The 16,526-nt window shown below is 44.1% G+C and overlaps 1 protein-coding gene across 8 annotated transcripts in view; it reads right to left on the bottom strand.

Annotated features, from left to right (window-relative positions):
- Positions 1-16,526, bottom strand: part of Fhod3 (formin homology 2 domain containing 3) — a 410,673-nt gene that overhangs the window by 18,827 nt on the left and 375,320 nt on the right. For all 8 annotated transcript variants that reach the window (XM_060377581.1, XM_060377579.1, XM_060377576.1 and 5 more), the window contains 5 exons: positions 15,239-15,397; positions 8,242-8,424; positions 5,344-5,463; positions 4,314-4,475; positions 1,186-1,376 (listed from right to left, as the gene is read on the bottom strand). In XM_060377581.1, coding sequence (XP_060233564.1) covers positions 1,186-1,376; positions 4,314-4,475; positions 5,344-5,463; positions 8,242-8,424; positions 15,239-15,397 — 815 coding nt within the window. The remainder of the gene's footprint in view (positions 1-1,185; positions 1,377-4,313; positions 4,476-5,343; positions 5,464-8,241; positions 8,425-15,238; positions 15,398-16,526) is intronic.

Here is a 16,526-nt window from a genome sequence, read left to right on the forward strand (position 1 = left end):
GTGATGAAGCATGAAAGGAAGTGGCACCTCATGAAAGAGTGCCTCATGCTTGCCTGGAAGGCTGGAAGACCAGGCACAGATAAGCACAGAGCCATACTAGATCCACTAGACTGGAGAAGCTTTCTTGGAAGTAAAGCACTGCTCCAGGGGCCTCCTAACCTGATCCTAAGGATGGCTCACAGGGCAGAGGAGCACCCTGTGGAAGGGTCCAGCCCCCTCTCAAGTACAAGGGCTGGAGAGTAGCTGGAGAACATACAACAAGAGGGCTGGGTATGCACCAGATATGAGAGAACTTTTCTAACAAGGAAGAGCAGCCTCACAGAGGAATAGGCTCTTTGTAGGTAAGATGATTCCAGCAGCTGCAGAGAAGAAGCAATTTGCCAGAGATCTTACAAAAGTAATTCCTGGGTCAAGGAAGACTTTTGCACTAAACTATCCCTAGCATTCCTTCCAATTAAGACTCACAACCAAACTTTGGGCAGAGCGCAGGGAGTTTTTTGTTTTTGTTTTTTTTGTTTTTGTTTTTTTTTTTTTTTTGGAAGAAGGATGTTGGGGGGTGGATAGAAGGACCTGGAGGGGACAGGAGCTCCACAAGGAGACCAGCAAAGCCAAACATCTTGGCCCAGGGGGCACTGTGGAGACTGATGCACTAACCAAGGACTATGCATGGAGAGGACCTAGACTCCCTGCTCAGATATAGCCGATAGGCTGCTCAGTTTCCTAGTTGGTTCTCTAGTAAGGGGAGCAGGGGCTGTCTGCGACATGGACTCTGCTGCCAGCTCTTTGATCACATCCCTCTCAAGGGGCAGCCTGACCAGGCCCAGGGGACGAGGATGCAGGCAGTACTAAGGAGACTTGTTAGGCTGGGGTCAGATGGTAGGGGAGGAGGGCTGCCCATTTCTGAGGACTAGGGGAGGGGAATGGGGGAAAGAGAGGGAGGGTGGGACAGAGAGGAGATGAGGGACAGGGTTACAATCAGGATGTAAAGGAAATAAATTATATATATACATATATATATTTAAAACATTCAATGACACTGTTTTGCATACATAGATATCTAGGAATTGATGCTACAGAAATACCTGCTATGCACCTAGATTGCACAGTAACGTTTTTATAAATTTAACCTTCTAATCCTTGTCTACAACAGATTTTCATTTTCTGTAAGCTCTTCAGTACATGTACCTGTTAATTATCCTCCGATGGACAATCTTTAAAATTATAATTCTCTCTGCACAGTCTTTTAGGAACTCTGACATTCGTTGTTTTAAAACTGGTTTCATTTCATGTTTTGCAATTGCCTTGAGGTGATCCCATGAAGCTTTGCATCTTCTCTCCATCTGACATAAATTATCTTGAAGTTGATCAAAGTCAACCTGAAAATCAGGAGGAGAGAGAACACAGCAAATGCGTGAAACAACTGGACAGCAGCCTAAGCCAGGAGCCCAAAGTGCCTCTGGGAAGAAACAAGCATCAAAACCAAATTCACATCTTGAAATACAAACATATTTATGGGCTAAAAATGATTCACATGTGTATTTTTCATTGTCTCCACATCAATTTATTTAGTGATAAAACTGTTCTCCAAGTGAACCCAATACACGAGTCACCTTTTCTTGCCTTGTTTGGGAAGAAATGTTCTGAGAAAATTTGGGAGCTGTAAATTCAAACACGAAGTAAAGGAACCTAGTACAAGATGAGCTGAATCGAAGTCTCATAAACCTTTTTAGGGTCCTCTCGTTCTTCAGGGCTAATATTTTACTGAAGACTAAAGAACTGCCCCCAGTCATGGGTGGCTCTGTTATGCTCAGCCAGCAGCTGACTTCTCTTCACCGAAATTCACAGTTTATGTGAAAAATAACTGAACCTATCCATCATTCATATATTCATCCAACACTCAAGGAGTACCTAGTACATAACACTCCCCATTTCGGGTACTAAGTACACAGAAATCCAGATAGCACAAGAAGAACACAAAGACAAGTGCAGGATGCAAGTGAGTCCACGTCATCCCTTAGGCCAAGCTCTGAGGGGTCTACAGTACCCTCGAGGCCTGCATGTGTGTGGAGGTGGAGAAGCATGAGGTCCTGAGAGGTAATATAAGCTACACCTGCACAGGCACTTTTGAGAGAGAGCATGAACAAGTATTCTGGGAAGTGCAAAGAGTTTGGAATGACTAAAGTCGCCCATGTGAGCCTTTCTACAGTAATGCAGAGGGTTGGATAGTCCAGGAAAAAAAAATACCCTTGAGGGCCAGATTTAGTAGAATGAGATGAGGAATGGGAAAGACATAGAAAGGGACAGGAAAAGATCTAGATGGGCTGGACTGAATGCAGGGACTAAGGGGGACAAGAAGTGATCAGCAGTGGGAGAGTGTGAAAGGGAGACAGACAGAATCTGAAAGATCAAGGAGGTGAGCTGCCACTGGTCAGGAGAGAGAGAGAGAGAAGCAGAACCTAGAGGGAAGGACCAAGACAGGACTGGCAGGATTGATCTTCCATGTGCAGGTTCACCCTCACAAGACACGAGAAGGGATCAGGTCAACAAAGGCAGATGTGAGAGTGGAACTTTACCCATGGGAAGACTGGGAGTCCAGAGGATTCCTGAGGCCAAGAAAGCAGGGCAGGGCCTGAGAAGGGCTTAATGCTATGGAACTACAAAGGCTTTGAAGTTTAGAAAAAGGCAGCAGATATCTGCCTTTGGTCTTTTGGTCTCCTGTTGCAAGACATAAGGGATCTGGAACAGCCATCATCTAGAGTAACTGATGTGGGCATTTTGGGCCTGTGTGATCAGTATGTCGGCAAGGGTACATTATTCAGCTATTATTTAAGCAACAGCTAAATGTCTGATAGGCAAATGTCTGAAAGGCCTGGTATTGAGGAGGACCCAGAACAGCCCACTGAAATCTGTCTTGGTGTTGGGAATTCTGTGTCAGGTTCACTGTGGTTACTAGCCAGCTCCAGTGGGGAAGACGCTCTGTAGAACCAAACAAAACCCATTTGTTCTGGGTGGTTCTGGAAACAGGGTCAAAAGAGAGGAGATCTAGACAGTCTGGCTTTGTCTTGAATTCCTGACAAAACCTTCTTCTGAGGAAGGACTTGCAGAGGTGGTACAGCAGTGACTACAGACCCGCCTGAGGGGCTTTCTGCATTATTTAGGACACTCCGTACAGGTAAAGGCCACAGCCTACTGCCTACCACAGATCAGTGTGGCAAACATCCCTGTTAGAGAACACTATTCTGAGAAGCCTTCTGTGGGTTCTGTCAGGGCTGGAAACCACTGGCTATGCCTCTCTTTGCCTCAGGACAGGTACACTATGAAGTCAGCTAAGGGACCTGGCTTGGTGTACCTGGTAATAGCCAAACCATAACTCCTGGGACTGGTGAAGGAGGCTCCCTGCTACCAGATCACATGCCAGTCCCCTGCAGAGAAGAGAGATCCTTCAAGGGGACCTCCACAGCCCTGACTCCACCTCTTGGCTACTCTGCTCTCCAGCCCATCTCATGCTTGACTCTGGCATCTCCTAATACTCCTAATACTTCCTATTCGCACGGCCATGCCCACGGTATTTCCAGAAGCCTTCTCTACAGAGGTCTGGCTTCTGTGCCCTGTTTATGGAGGCCTGCCCACCACAAGCTTCCAATGCATCCATAGGGTTCATTTCTCCCATCTCTGTTGTATTTGGGTTCTTTGGTGTGTTGTTCTGCCTCTGTGGCCCCCCTTCCTTGCAGGCACCTAATGGTCTCTTCCCTAACCAGCCGTATGCTCACAAAGATACTAACTCTGTACTTTAAGAGCCTACAGCTGAGGGTCCAAAGCCAGATACTGTTTATAGCCCTATAAAAATGTTCTCTGTGTGTAAGATCATAGGAACGGCCAATCTCTGAGCACTGGGGCCAGGAATACTTGGGTTTCTGGCTCCAGATCTCACCCTGGGTATTCTGGAATCTCAGGAAGAGGCTGATGGCATCTTTTGGACTTGCTTGCCTACCTAAAGCAGGCTGAAGATTTTCAATGTTGGAGAGAATAGTATGGAAAGAGACACTCTCCCCAGTGGACAGGAGTGAGGATTGCATGGCAGGCTTGCCTCACATGCCTCAGCAGGAAAGAATCTAACCAAGAACCAGAGATAGGAAAAAGATCTTAAAAGTTCATTAGAAATGGCCTGAAATGAATCATAACTGTGAGCGCCAGAGCAGGCTGTGCGGGAGGCACTGGATGGCTTACTAACAGAGGCTGTAAGCCTCTGAGATGACGCAGAAGACCCAACAGCGGTGCCCACAAGGCCAGCTCCTCCAAGTCCATGGACATACCTTGGCTGACCTGGTGATGGCCCCAATCTCTGAGTACAGATCCGAGCTGTCTGGGAAGTTCTCCACTACCATGGTGCACACGTGGTGGAGAAGTGACTGCTTGTGCACTGTATCTTTGACTTCTGGAACCTTCTCGAGGTAGCTTAACTCAAATGCTTTGGCCTGTTTGGTGACATGAGAAAAACAAGTATTACACAGGCTCTTTCAACAGTGAAGATGGTTAGAATCAGTGTCCAACTACAGTAGCCCAATGTTTAGTTTCTCCAAGGCCAGTGGACCACACACTCCTTCCTTATCTGCTGCTGAAAGCAGAGCAGCCATTTTCCCCACATCCCTGAGCCACCTCCTAGGGCGTTGACAGGGCTTTGACACCTGTATGGAAACAGCTTCTTTTTCCTCTGACCGTTACTGAATGTCTACATTCTGGCCAACAGCAGCTACCAAAAGTTTGATTTTTAAAAGCAATATCAGGCCTGGGAAAATGGCTTGATATTAAAATAGCATAAAGCTTTTGCTGAGGACAAGTTGGATCACAGCACCTACAGCAGATAGCTCATGGCTTAGCTGATAACTCTAGCTCCAAGGCATCCAAAATCTCTAGTTTTCATGGGCATCTGCACTCATGTGAGCATGCTCACACACACACAAACACACACACACAATTAAAAACAAAACGAATCTTTAAAAGAATATCAGTATGTATATAAGCCTAAATATTTGAGTGATAAGCTTAGAAAGGAAAAAAGAATCTCTCTGGATGAGAATTCCCTGATGTTAATTTTTTTTAGACTAGCTGTACTCTGTAACTTATTTTATGTACTTATTTTTCAAGCTTTCTTATAGAAGAGCTCATATATTCAAATGAATGACCCTGATATTTCAAGGACAGAAAGCTTTGAATTTTCAGCAAGAAAACATGAAAGCTGCTTGTTGCACTGCTTCAGGGAATGGAAGGTACAGATCCATCAGTAAACGATGGCAGAGATTTTATGATAAAGGTGCCTAGGGAGTAAGGGCTGGCATGTCTTACATTAGTTCCATTTAGAAAGTTCCCAATGGCGAGGAGAGTGGACAGGATAAAGCCCAGAGTCTTATTGTTCTCCAACTGGTCTATTCCTTCCTTCAGGTCCAAGAGCGGTTCAGCCACTTCCTTTCAGATAAAAAGAAAGAGGGAGATGAGAAAGAGTACACATTTTGGATTCCCCTTTTCCATTCCAGGTTTGTGTAATCTAAAATAATAGCCAGTAAGCAACAATCCCTAGTATGGATAAGCTTGTGTGACAGGCATTTGGTCCTAGATATGAATAGTACTGAGAGAGAGAGAGAGAGAGAGAGAGAGAGAGAGAGAGAGAGAGAGAAAGCACATGCCAGTCTACTCTAGATGCTACCATGTGAAGCTTTTGCTGGAGTGAAGACCTTGCTTTCTCATTGCTGGTCCTATGCACCATCCAAGCTCAAGCAGGGCCCTCAGTCATTCTCATCACTCTCCCCAATAGCATGGCTGACTTTGAGGCCATCTTTCTTTCCATGCTCCCTCGTTACCAGCATTATAAGCTCCTCTTTGTCTTCCTTCTTTGCAGGCAAAATACTGTACATATTGTGTCCTCACAGTCTCTGGACCACCTCAGTCACCTCCTGTCCCCTCTAGACACTCCAGAATGGCCACCTCTTAGCCTAAGTTAGTCACATAGGTGAGTAATCTTTTGACATTGTGACATGGCATTGTCATCGACAAAGTTCACTTTCCAGAACCATATTAACACACACAAAAAACATAGAGCTCCAGATTTTAAATACTTTAAGAATCTTTCCTGAGGAACATTCATAACTACCCCAGGCTTTGGATTTGGCATATCTGAAAGCCATGGCTCTTATTTCTCCTACCCCCTCAGACATTTAGCCTGCCCTGCAGCCTCATTGGCCTCGACCTATGAAGTCTTTCACTTGTCCAGATTCCTGGTAGGTTCAACCTTAATCTCTCCTGAAGCTGTGCCTTGCTAGCCCTTCTCTTTGCCAGTCCCCAACCACAGCTAGTCACACATTATTTCCTCCCGCATCATCCTACTTTGCTAGAACCACCTATGGGTGCCAAATGGTTCGAAACTGAGTTACACCAGTCACCCAGCAGTGTTAGGGATGTCTTCATTCCTGCTTGATTCCATGCATTTAGATGTACAGTGGGTTAAATAAAGATAGGTAGATAGCTAGCTAGATAGATAGATAGATAAAATTCCTTTGAAATATCTGAATATACCTGATAAGATGGTATCCAAGTATGAGGATGAACCTCACTCAGGAATCATATCACACACATTACAACAGAAGGTACAACCCATTAAATCAGAAGGTAATTTCATGCAATATTTAACAATACTTTTAATGACTTTTTACTTCATCTGTGACCTGTCACAGGAGGTCAGATATGAAATTTTCATTGTGGCATCATTTTGGCCCTCAAGAAGTTGTGGATTGTTGTGGATTTGAGTTTCAGAATTTTGTATTAGAAATTTCCCCCTCAGGCCTCCCAAACTCACTATCACACAGCTGTTTTCCCGTACAGCACCATGTCAACTCCCCTGGGACCCGGTCTTCAGCATCTCTGGTACCAAGCCCCTTACAGTTCTCCACCCAATCTCCACTGGCCCCTATTTAGCCCACAAGAGCATGTCCAGTGACCTGTTGTGTACTGTCTCCTTCCAAATCAAAATACTACCTCTAACTGGGAGACTCAGGAAGTTAGAAAACTTAAAAGTCTCAGGAAACCCCTAAAACACAAGATTCACGAGGCCTCTCCCCAATTTACGTAAGTAGTAACAACATCTGGGGAAAAGAATACTCCTCCAGCTTTGTGCACATTGGTATTGGGCAGGGCACTCCCAGAATGCTCATGCTGGGATGGGCTTCACAGCACTGTAGCTCCCTGACAGTGACCAGTACCACCCTCGTGTGAGTAGCCTGCTAAAATCTGGTTCACCGAGTTCGACTTTGGGTGGAAATATTTCTTTGGTCTGCTGTTGCTATCTGGGGTAGACAGATGTTTATTCATGGCTCCCTAGGGAAGTCACACACCGCACCATAGTGCAAGAAGGATGGTTGTGTCTTCCACTTGCTATTTAAGAGGAGTCCCCAGTACCTTCCCCATCTAAATCCTCCCTCCCCCGTGTGTGTGTGTGTGTGTGCGCACACACACACACGCGCGCGCGCTCATGACCGTGTATATGTATGTGAGTCAAAGAACAACCTGTCATGTGTCTGTCCCTACAAGCTTCCAGGGATTCTGCTGGGTCTTCCCACAGGAGCACAGACATCACAGACTCGCATTACAGTGTCTGTCTTTTTAGTCCTCATATAATTCAATTTTCTCTCTGCTCCCTCAAGTAGCTGCTGCTACTAGCATGGATGGAGTGGCTTCGATCACCGTCATGACATTCCCTTCATCAAGGACTTCACCCTCTGAAACCATGAGCCCCTAACAAAACTCTCTACCCTTACAGGTTTCTGCCAGACATTTGGCCACAACAATGAGGAAAGCAGCTACTAATACTCCCTCAAATGTACCCATGAAGCTGCCAACTGCTATGACCAGTGCCAGTTTGGGTTATTATCATCAGGTAGAACAATGATAGGGTTTTTTTTTCCCCCATACTGTGCTTTCCTATATTTTCTATGGTGAAAATGCAGTCTGAAAATTTCTCTGTTACTAAAAAAGTCATTTATTTGCTACCTACAATTGGTGTCTGAGGCTGGTGTTAGAAAGACACTCAGCGCCTAGCACAGATGCCTAGCACACCACCCTGGGTGAGTTGCACGTTACCATCGGCTCATCCCCAAACTCTGTGAAGAATGAGGCTCCGCCAGCTTAATAGTCACCGACTGTAAAAACCACTGGGCAGCCCTGGAATATGGGGTGCTCCTGTGACCTGCCTACCTTTTCTGTGGTTTCATAATCCATCTTAAATGCCCACAGGTGGAGCCGGGCTGAGAGCTCGCTGATGGAGGAGAGGGTGAGGAGGAACTGCTCAGCGCTGCCCAAGGGCACTTCGGGATTGGCCAGCTGAGCTTCCTGGATTTTCTGCTTTTCCTCTTCAGTTGGAATCATGGTCAGAATTTTCTAGAAAGATAGGATGACATAATAATTCTTTGTTAGAAATGGCCTCTGCTCCTGAAGTATTTTCAGATTTCTGTTAAAATTTTCCAAGCAGGTAGTTAAGAACAACATAAGCAGGAATAGGCAGGTGTTATATTAGGATAGCCTGTAAACTCTAAGAATCCTGCTCCAGGGCTTCGAGGCCTTGAATGTAAAGGGTATTCAGGGGAAGAACAGAGGATGATAAATGAGAACAAGAAGATAGCATATTGGAGAATAGCTTCCTGCTCCCTATGAGATACAGCAACATGGGTCAAGAATGTGTTCAAGAGCTCATGAACTAGGGATGGAGGGATGGCTCAGCGGTTAAGGGCACTGGCCGTTCTTCCAAGGTCCTGAGTTCAATTCCCAGCAACCACATGGTGGATTATAACCATCTATGATGAGATCTGGTGCCCTCTTCTGGCATACAGACACACATACAGGCAGAATGCTGTATAAATAATAAATAAATCTTAAAAAAAAAAAGAGCTCATGACCACAAAAATTAAACATTCACAAAGAAGTCAGATTGGCTCTTATGTAGTAATTGTAAATTTTAACCAACACTCATAGAGAGACAATACTTTAATATCAAACACAAGTCTGACTGAGAAAAAACTCATAGCATTACATATACTACTCAATAATGAAAACAGTATATCCTTCTATTTCTATTTCCTTCTGATAAAAGCCAATTGAACAATACCAAGAGGACAAAAGATGTTAGAATACGATTGATTCTTATAGGTTCAAATGCTTAATTCATTACATTTTAAAAAGAAAATTTCTTATTTATCCTTATCATTCCTCTTTTAACACTGAATGGAAAACCTTTTCTCCCCTCCACACATACACACAACAAACATACAGAGACAGAGAGAAGGGTTGGAGGAGAGAGAGAGAGAGAGAGAGAGAGAGAGAGAGAGAGAGAGAAGAAAAAGGTAGAATTGTCCATGTTCACAGGACAGAACACTATGGAAATGGGGCACACAAATTGGTCCGTTAGACAAAGGTAAAAGACTATTCAACAAAGAAAGGATACAAACAACTAGATTCCATATTAAAAAAAAAAAAACACCTCAACTTAATTTCCCTTCATACAAAAAGAAACACAAAGTGGATAATGGGTTTAAAAGTAAAATGAAATGCCATAAAAATTTGGGAAAGAAATGAGAGAATGTCTTTGTGACCCATGGTAGGCAAAATATTTCTCCAATAAGAAGCTGATAAGGTGAACCATATCCTAGTTATTTTTTCCACTGTAAAGAGAATGAAAACATAAGCTGTAACTTCTCAACATAGAGGTTGCTCTATGACCTTACCATTCCATTCCTGGGTATGTACTCTAGAAAAATGAAAACATAGTCACAGGAAACTATTAAAGCATTTGCAGTTGCCTATTGCATAATGGCCCAAATCTGTGTCAAGTTTAATATTTTTAGCTAATAAACAGGTAAACACATTGAGGTACATCCTGGAAATGGAATAGTCCTGTGGTAACATCAAAATGCTTTAGAGCAGTGGTTGTTCAATCCCCAGGTTGACCCCTTTCATGGGATCACCCAAAACATCGGAATACACAGATATCTGCATTACAGTTCATAACAGCAAAATTACAGTTATGAAGTAACAACAAAGTAGCTGATCTTATGTTGGAAGTCACCATGGCATGAGGAACTGCCCTGACAGCTCACAGCGTTAAGAAGGTTGAAAACCACTGCTCTAGAGCCTGTGAGACTTTGATAAGTCTCAAGGTTGTCTGTCACATTGAGTGAAAGAAGCCAGTCTCTACAGGCTCTGCACAGCGAGAAGCCATGGCAGTCCCAGAACCAGAAAAACAGTGATAGAAAATGTACCTCTGCCTGCCCTCTGGCTGGGTCTACAGGACAGCAAGGGAAGTGCGATTCTTTCCATACAGATTTGCAGGGATTCAGATACACTCTTAAAACACTAAACCAGCCCACCGAAAACAGTCAACTTTATACTACATTGACTCAAAAATTTAAATCCCAACTAGAAAATTAACAGTAGCTATCAAATATGCACATGCTAACACAAAGATGCATCAGAGTGCATCTAGGCAGAAGCAGCCCTGAACTTGATGAGTGGTAACAGGAAGAGAGGGCTGGCGTTAGCTCCTCAGAAGCAGAACTATATTGAAGATACAGATTCTAAGCTGCAGTCAGAGTGAGGCTGCAGCAGAAGGGAACACCAGGAAAAGACTCAGATACATTCCCTTCCAAGTTGTTTTTCATCGTGGCAACAGGGTGAGGCGATATGGGCAGAACCTGAGTATCAGGAAAGATTTAGTCAGAAATCTCTAGGTCACACTGACAACAAAACAGTGTTTTGTTTTGTTCTGGTTTGTTTGTTTTGTTTTAAAACGTATCCAAACAATTCAAACAGATAGCACTCTGAAAACATCTACAATTGGTCCCAACTAGTTCCCGAAGTACCTAGGAAAAAAGTACGCTTTAATTCTCATAATGCTTAAATTGTTCTAGGCATACCAGAAATTTCAAAACAAAAGCTTGCCAACACCTTTTAGAACTTCGGGAGCCACGCTCCTGCAAGCTTTGTTGCTTTGTCCCTTTGAGGAAGGAACCAAACTCCCCTGCTTTGCTCTTCACCTCTCTAATTCAAACCATTTCCTCATCACTGCAGAGTGTGGGCTCACCATCTGCTGGGTTCTATCCCTGTTTCTTTACATCACTGTCACTAAAGACGGCTGCAGGACAGTGGAACAGTAGAGCAGAGCTTCCCCCTGTGAGCTGGTGGTCCTTTCTTCCACCAGAAGTGATACAGATGAACATGAAGCAGGGCTTAAGTCAGACTATTGCCACATTCATAGGTTCCTTAATGATTTTTTAAAATCACCACTTAGTTTGGTAGGGAAAGGAACATTCAACAAGATCAAAATGTAATAACCTGACTTTCTTCTAAGCCGTGGTTCTCAACCTTCGTGATGCTGCCAGCCTTTAATACAGTCCCTCATACTATGGCGATGCCCCCAACCACAAAATCATTATTTTTGTTGCTACTTCATAACTTTAACTTTGGACATGGAGGGTTGTTGGAGGTCATAACTCACAGGTTGAGAACCACTGTTCTAAACAGTGTCCCTGTATTACTACAATAACTATACTCATTTTGGTAGCATAAAATGCCATCAAAGAAGAACAATGCAAATATATCCTTTATTGTGAATCTAATTGCTAGGTTGAGTTCGGTCACTTCATTTACCTGCAGATAAGACATAAGAGTAATGATTCTACTTGTTCATTTTGACAGACCCCTGGTCATGGTGATGAAGAATATACTGCAGGGATTTGGTGTAGCGGCAGGGTCTTAGGAAAGTTTGGCCAGTTTGCATATACGGATAAAATGGCATTCTATCAATGCATTACCCTCATAGAGCACCTTAAAACCTAACCCCCCAGAAGGACTCTGGTGGTTTCACTTCATTCTCACAAGCTCTCTGAGGCAGCACATTAGTGCAAGAGATTATTGTGTCCAGAATGAGCTAAATAATTTGCTGAAGTTCTCCCAAGCAGAGCTTAGGGCCTGCCCCTTATGTCCAAGCAGGAGCCCCAACATCCATGGATACTCATCTGCAGAGGCAAGCACTATGAACAGAACAGCTGTGTTTCATCTTCAGAGCATCCTGGTTCCCTGAGCCAGCTACATAGCTCCATGAGCAGACTCACCTACTTCCAGCACCCATGAAGCAGCTAAGGCCTTGGGCAAGACAAACTCTTTAGAATCATACTATGGCACAAACGGTTAAAGGAGATTTCTGCTTCTTCTTCTTCTAGGGTGCTGCTGGGTCTGACAGCCAAAGTGAGCCAAGTTAAATGTCATCAAAGACCACTGTATTGCACTGCCTTGGACTATACTCTAAAAATCAGAAAAGCAAAGGGGGAAAAAAAGTAATGTTTTCCCACTCCTATTTGTGATCATTTCATGCATTTTACTGGAAAAAATATTACTGATGCTCTCCAGAGATGACCCTAAAATAACTTCCTTTAGCTTAATACTCTTCTGAAAACCACTTCCTTAATCGAGTTAATTACTCAGGTTTGTATGACAAATCCAGATTCATACCACGGGTTGCCAGGCAGTGGCACAGGATGTCGTTTAATACATCCTAATTGTGTTTCTGTGCTTTCCAATGGCCCTATGAAGCTGCAGTGCCACGACATGATGTGTGCTTCCAGGAAGCAGAAGGTCTGGCTGAAGGCCCGCAGGCATGAACTGCAAATCTTATTAGCAAAGGTCTGGAAGTTGACAATTGCATTTTCCTCTCAGTCTCATTTTAACTCTTGAACAACAGGAGAGTCTAGAACCAGCTCTGGGCCCTTCCCAGCACATGAATGTAGATCTTCTATAGCCCTCAGGTGCTGGGAACAGTGGTCCTGAAGAGGAGGTGCATACTGCTTTGGATATTCTACAGGAGGGCTTAGTCCATGGTCTTCACAGTTATGCCAGACCAGCAAAGGGATAGGCAGTCCTTCCATATGGAGGTAGCTGCCATCAGGGATTCTTGCTGGAAATCTTTCACTCCCTAGGGGAGGTTAACAGTATATAAAGACATTTCCAGTTGTGGATCAGTATGGGGGATGGGTAGGTACCACGAGTATCTAATGTATTAGTTACATGCCTTATTGCTGCCATAGTAACAATGTTATTCAAATCAGGTGGCTTAAAACAACCTAAATTGATTCTCTCATATGGTCCAAAAATCGAGGTAGTAGGAGGCCCATGCTTTTTCTTTGAAGGCTGGAGAGGAGAACGTTTCCTTGCCTCTTAGCTTCTGATGATCAACACAATCCTTGGCATCCCTTGGTTTGTAAGCATGTCACTCTAATTTCTGCCTCTGTCAATGACATGGCCTTTTGTTCCATGACTCTCTCTCTCTGCTCTCCGGTTCAGGTGGTGCTCTCATCAGTCCATATCCAAATGTCCTTCCTCTTATAAAAATACCAGTCAGAAGACTGATGGCCCATCCTAACAAAACTGTCTCTCCAAGTGAGGTCACCTCCTGGATGAACATGAAGTTGGCAGGGATACTGTCTGTTCAACCAAGTACTTGTTTCAGTGGATAGTTTTTCTTGTAATTGTCTCTTCTTCCCAAAGCCCAAAGGCATACCTGACCTGCTGAGCTCCAAACTGTGGATGTACTGTGTGTTCACTGCCTTCTCCTCTACCCAGGGCTTTAGGTGAGTCTAGCACTGCAGTCCAAGCCTTCCTCTCTGTGGAGTTTTCTGCCAAAGGCTTGTGTTCCCTCTAGAGTTAGGCTTCACTGGTTCTATCCATGTTCAAGTTTTCCAAACAAGACTGCTTATGAATAAGCCTCAGATGTGGAAGGTTTCTTGCCAATAGAAGGATGGGTCTTTATCACAATGTGGTATTCACCAGACTCCTCATCCTTACCCAGGTGTTTCCAGGTTATATCACCCATTGGTGCAAATCTGTAGGCTGTCCAGTAGCTCTTGCCCTCTTCCATCACTATAAGAGGATCCACCTGTTAATTCTGACACCATCCCACAGAGGCGGGACAGCGTGACTATGTGGACAGACAGAAATTGTTGCATAGCAAGAAAAATATTGTCCACTGGGCTATCTATCCATTCACCTTTCTCTACCTTTAACAGATCAGCAAGCATGGAAACCTCAGTTGGCTTGCACTGTTCTTAAATGACACAACAACAACCAAATCTCTCTCTTTTTTTTCTTTTTTGACACAAGGTCTCATGTAGCCAAAGCTGGTCTAAAACTCCCTATGTAACTGAGGATGGTCTTGTATTTCTGATCCTTTTGCCTCTACTTACCAAATACTGAGACTGCAGGCCAGTGCCACCACACCCACTTTATGCAGTGTTAGGAATTCAAACCTGGGCTATGTTCATGCTAAGTGAGCCATATCTCTAGCCCTAAATCACATCTTTTTTAAAAAATTTATATTAATTACAGTTTATTCACTTTGTATCCCAGCTGTAGCCCCCTCTCCCATCCCCTCCCAATCCCACCCTCCCTGCCTCTTCTTCTCCTATGCCCCTCCCCCAGTCCAATGATAGGGGAGGCCCTCCTTCACTTCCATCTGACCCTAGTCTATCAGGTCTCATCAGGACTGGCTTCATTGTCTTCCTCTGTGGACTGGTAAGGCTCCTCCCCCATCAGGTGGAGGTGATCAAAGAGCTAACCCATGAGTTTATACCAGAGACGGTCCCTGTTCCTATTACTGGGGTACCATTTTGGACACTGAGCTGCATGGGCTACTTCTTTGCCCTAGGTTATCTCCATGCATGGTCCTTGTTTGGAGTATCAGTCTCAGAAAAGACCCTGTGCCCAGATTTTTTGGTTCTGTTGCTCTCCTTGTGTTGGCTAGGGCTGTAGCTCAGTGGTAGAATACTTGCCTATCATAAATCACATCTTTTTATGAGATCAAAACAGTGCCCTTTGTGTGGATGTCAGCACCTAACAAAAGACTACAGTTCATAAGCATTCCTAGACCTATGTGACATGACATGGAAGAAGATCTAAGAGTAATGATCTTTTCCCATTCTGAGGTAAGCTATGCTTGGTTAGAGGTGAGGTCCATAAGTAAGCCAAGATCTCTGAGCTTCACTGGCAAAGTGACTTGTCACCCCAGCCCAGAACAAACATCCAAGAGTCATCAACACCTTTCAGAGGCCAGATGAGTAAAGAATATCACAAACCACCCAGAGTTACATTGAATGCAATAATATGATGCACATTTCACAATGCTAACAATTCTTCACAGAACTCAACTTACCTCAATCCCTTCTTTGTTTAAGGCATACTCATCAAAGTTCAAAATGGCTATTTTAATCGTCCTTGGAGGAGGCAGCACGGTCAGGCCGATGTTGATGGCATTGCTCCTCTTGGAATCCAGAACAATGATTTCCTGCCTTTTGCCATCTGCGGCCGTTTTCTTGGTGATAAAACATGGAAAATCAAAAGATTAATATGTCATCTTGGGTCCTTCCTGGGCTTCATTATGAGAAGCAGACTGACTCCTTATTTAGAGGTGAAAGCAAATGGCCCAGATTCGGCTCAGGGAGGAACTGGCTGCCATTCAGCACAGGAAGGGGGCGGGGAGGATAGAGCAAGGCTTAGGCACTCAGTAGCCTCCAAGCCTGGGTCAGTAATGGAACTTCACAAGGCAGGCACATTACAAAATAACATTGATTTTCCTTCAATAGAGAAAATATTTGTGCAAGAGCAAAACCTATTTTTTCCCCCTCCATTCTTTTAGAATTCCTTTCTTGTGTGCAGTGAGGTGTTAGGATGTGTCTTGGGAGCTCAGTGTATATAGCATGTCCACAGCAGTGAACACACAGGCTGGGGAGACAGGCTGGTAAGGACCTTCAGTGTGGCTAGTATGTCAGCCCTTGGGCTCATGGATCTTCCCATGACCTCCCTCACTATTCAAATGCTCTGCACTCTTCAGAGCAGAGTGCCTCCATCTTTCCTGTACACTTAACTTTCATATAGTTGCCTGCTCCAGGACAGAATGGGGCCTCTAAATAAGAGGGAGGAAAAAGCATGTGCTGATAAAAAGGGATGAGTGACAAGCAGGGAACAGACCCAAAGAGGACAATAAAGAACAAAAAGTGTCCTGGCATCCTCACAGAACACTGTGGTGTGGCTTTCCCAAGGGCATGGGTGCTCTTCAGAGGCAGGCCCTGGGCCTCACTCATAATTGTGGCTAGCATAGGTCTAGCATATGGCTGGAATTCAATTTGTATACCTTTGAAACTCAATGTTTGTATTCCTTCCACAAATTCAGTTGTTGGTCCCCTAATTTCCAAAGAGATAGAATCTAGTAGCAGAGGTCAAAGCTTTCAGAGGTTTAGATAAGGTGGTAAGAATGGAATGCTCCCAATAGAATTGGGGTCCTTAAAAAAAACACAGCAAGAAAGAAGCCATTTAAAAGCCAGGAAGAAAGCCTTTGGCAAAATTAACCTGGCCAGCATCTTCATCTTGAACTCCACGGCCTCCAGAACTGTACGAAATACATTTCTGTTGTTTACATCACCGAGTATATAGTAGTTAAAAAT

This window comes from Meriones unguiculatus, chromosome 2, assembly GCF_030254825.1.
Source record: "Meriones unguiculatus strain TT.TT164.6M chromosome 2, Bangor_MerUng_6.1, whole genome shotgun sequence".
NCBI lineage: Eukaryota > Metazoa > Chordata > Mammalia > Rodentia > Muridae > Meriones > Meriones unguiculatus.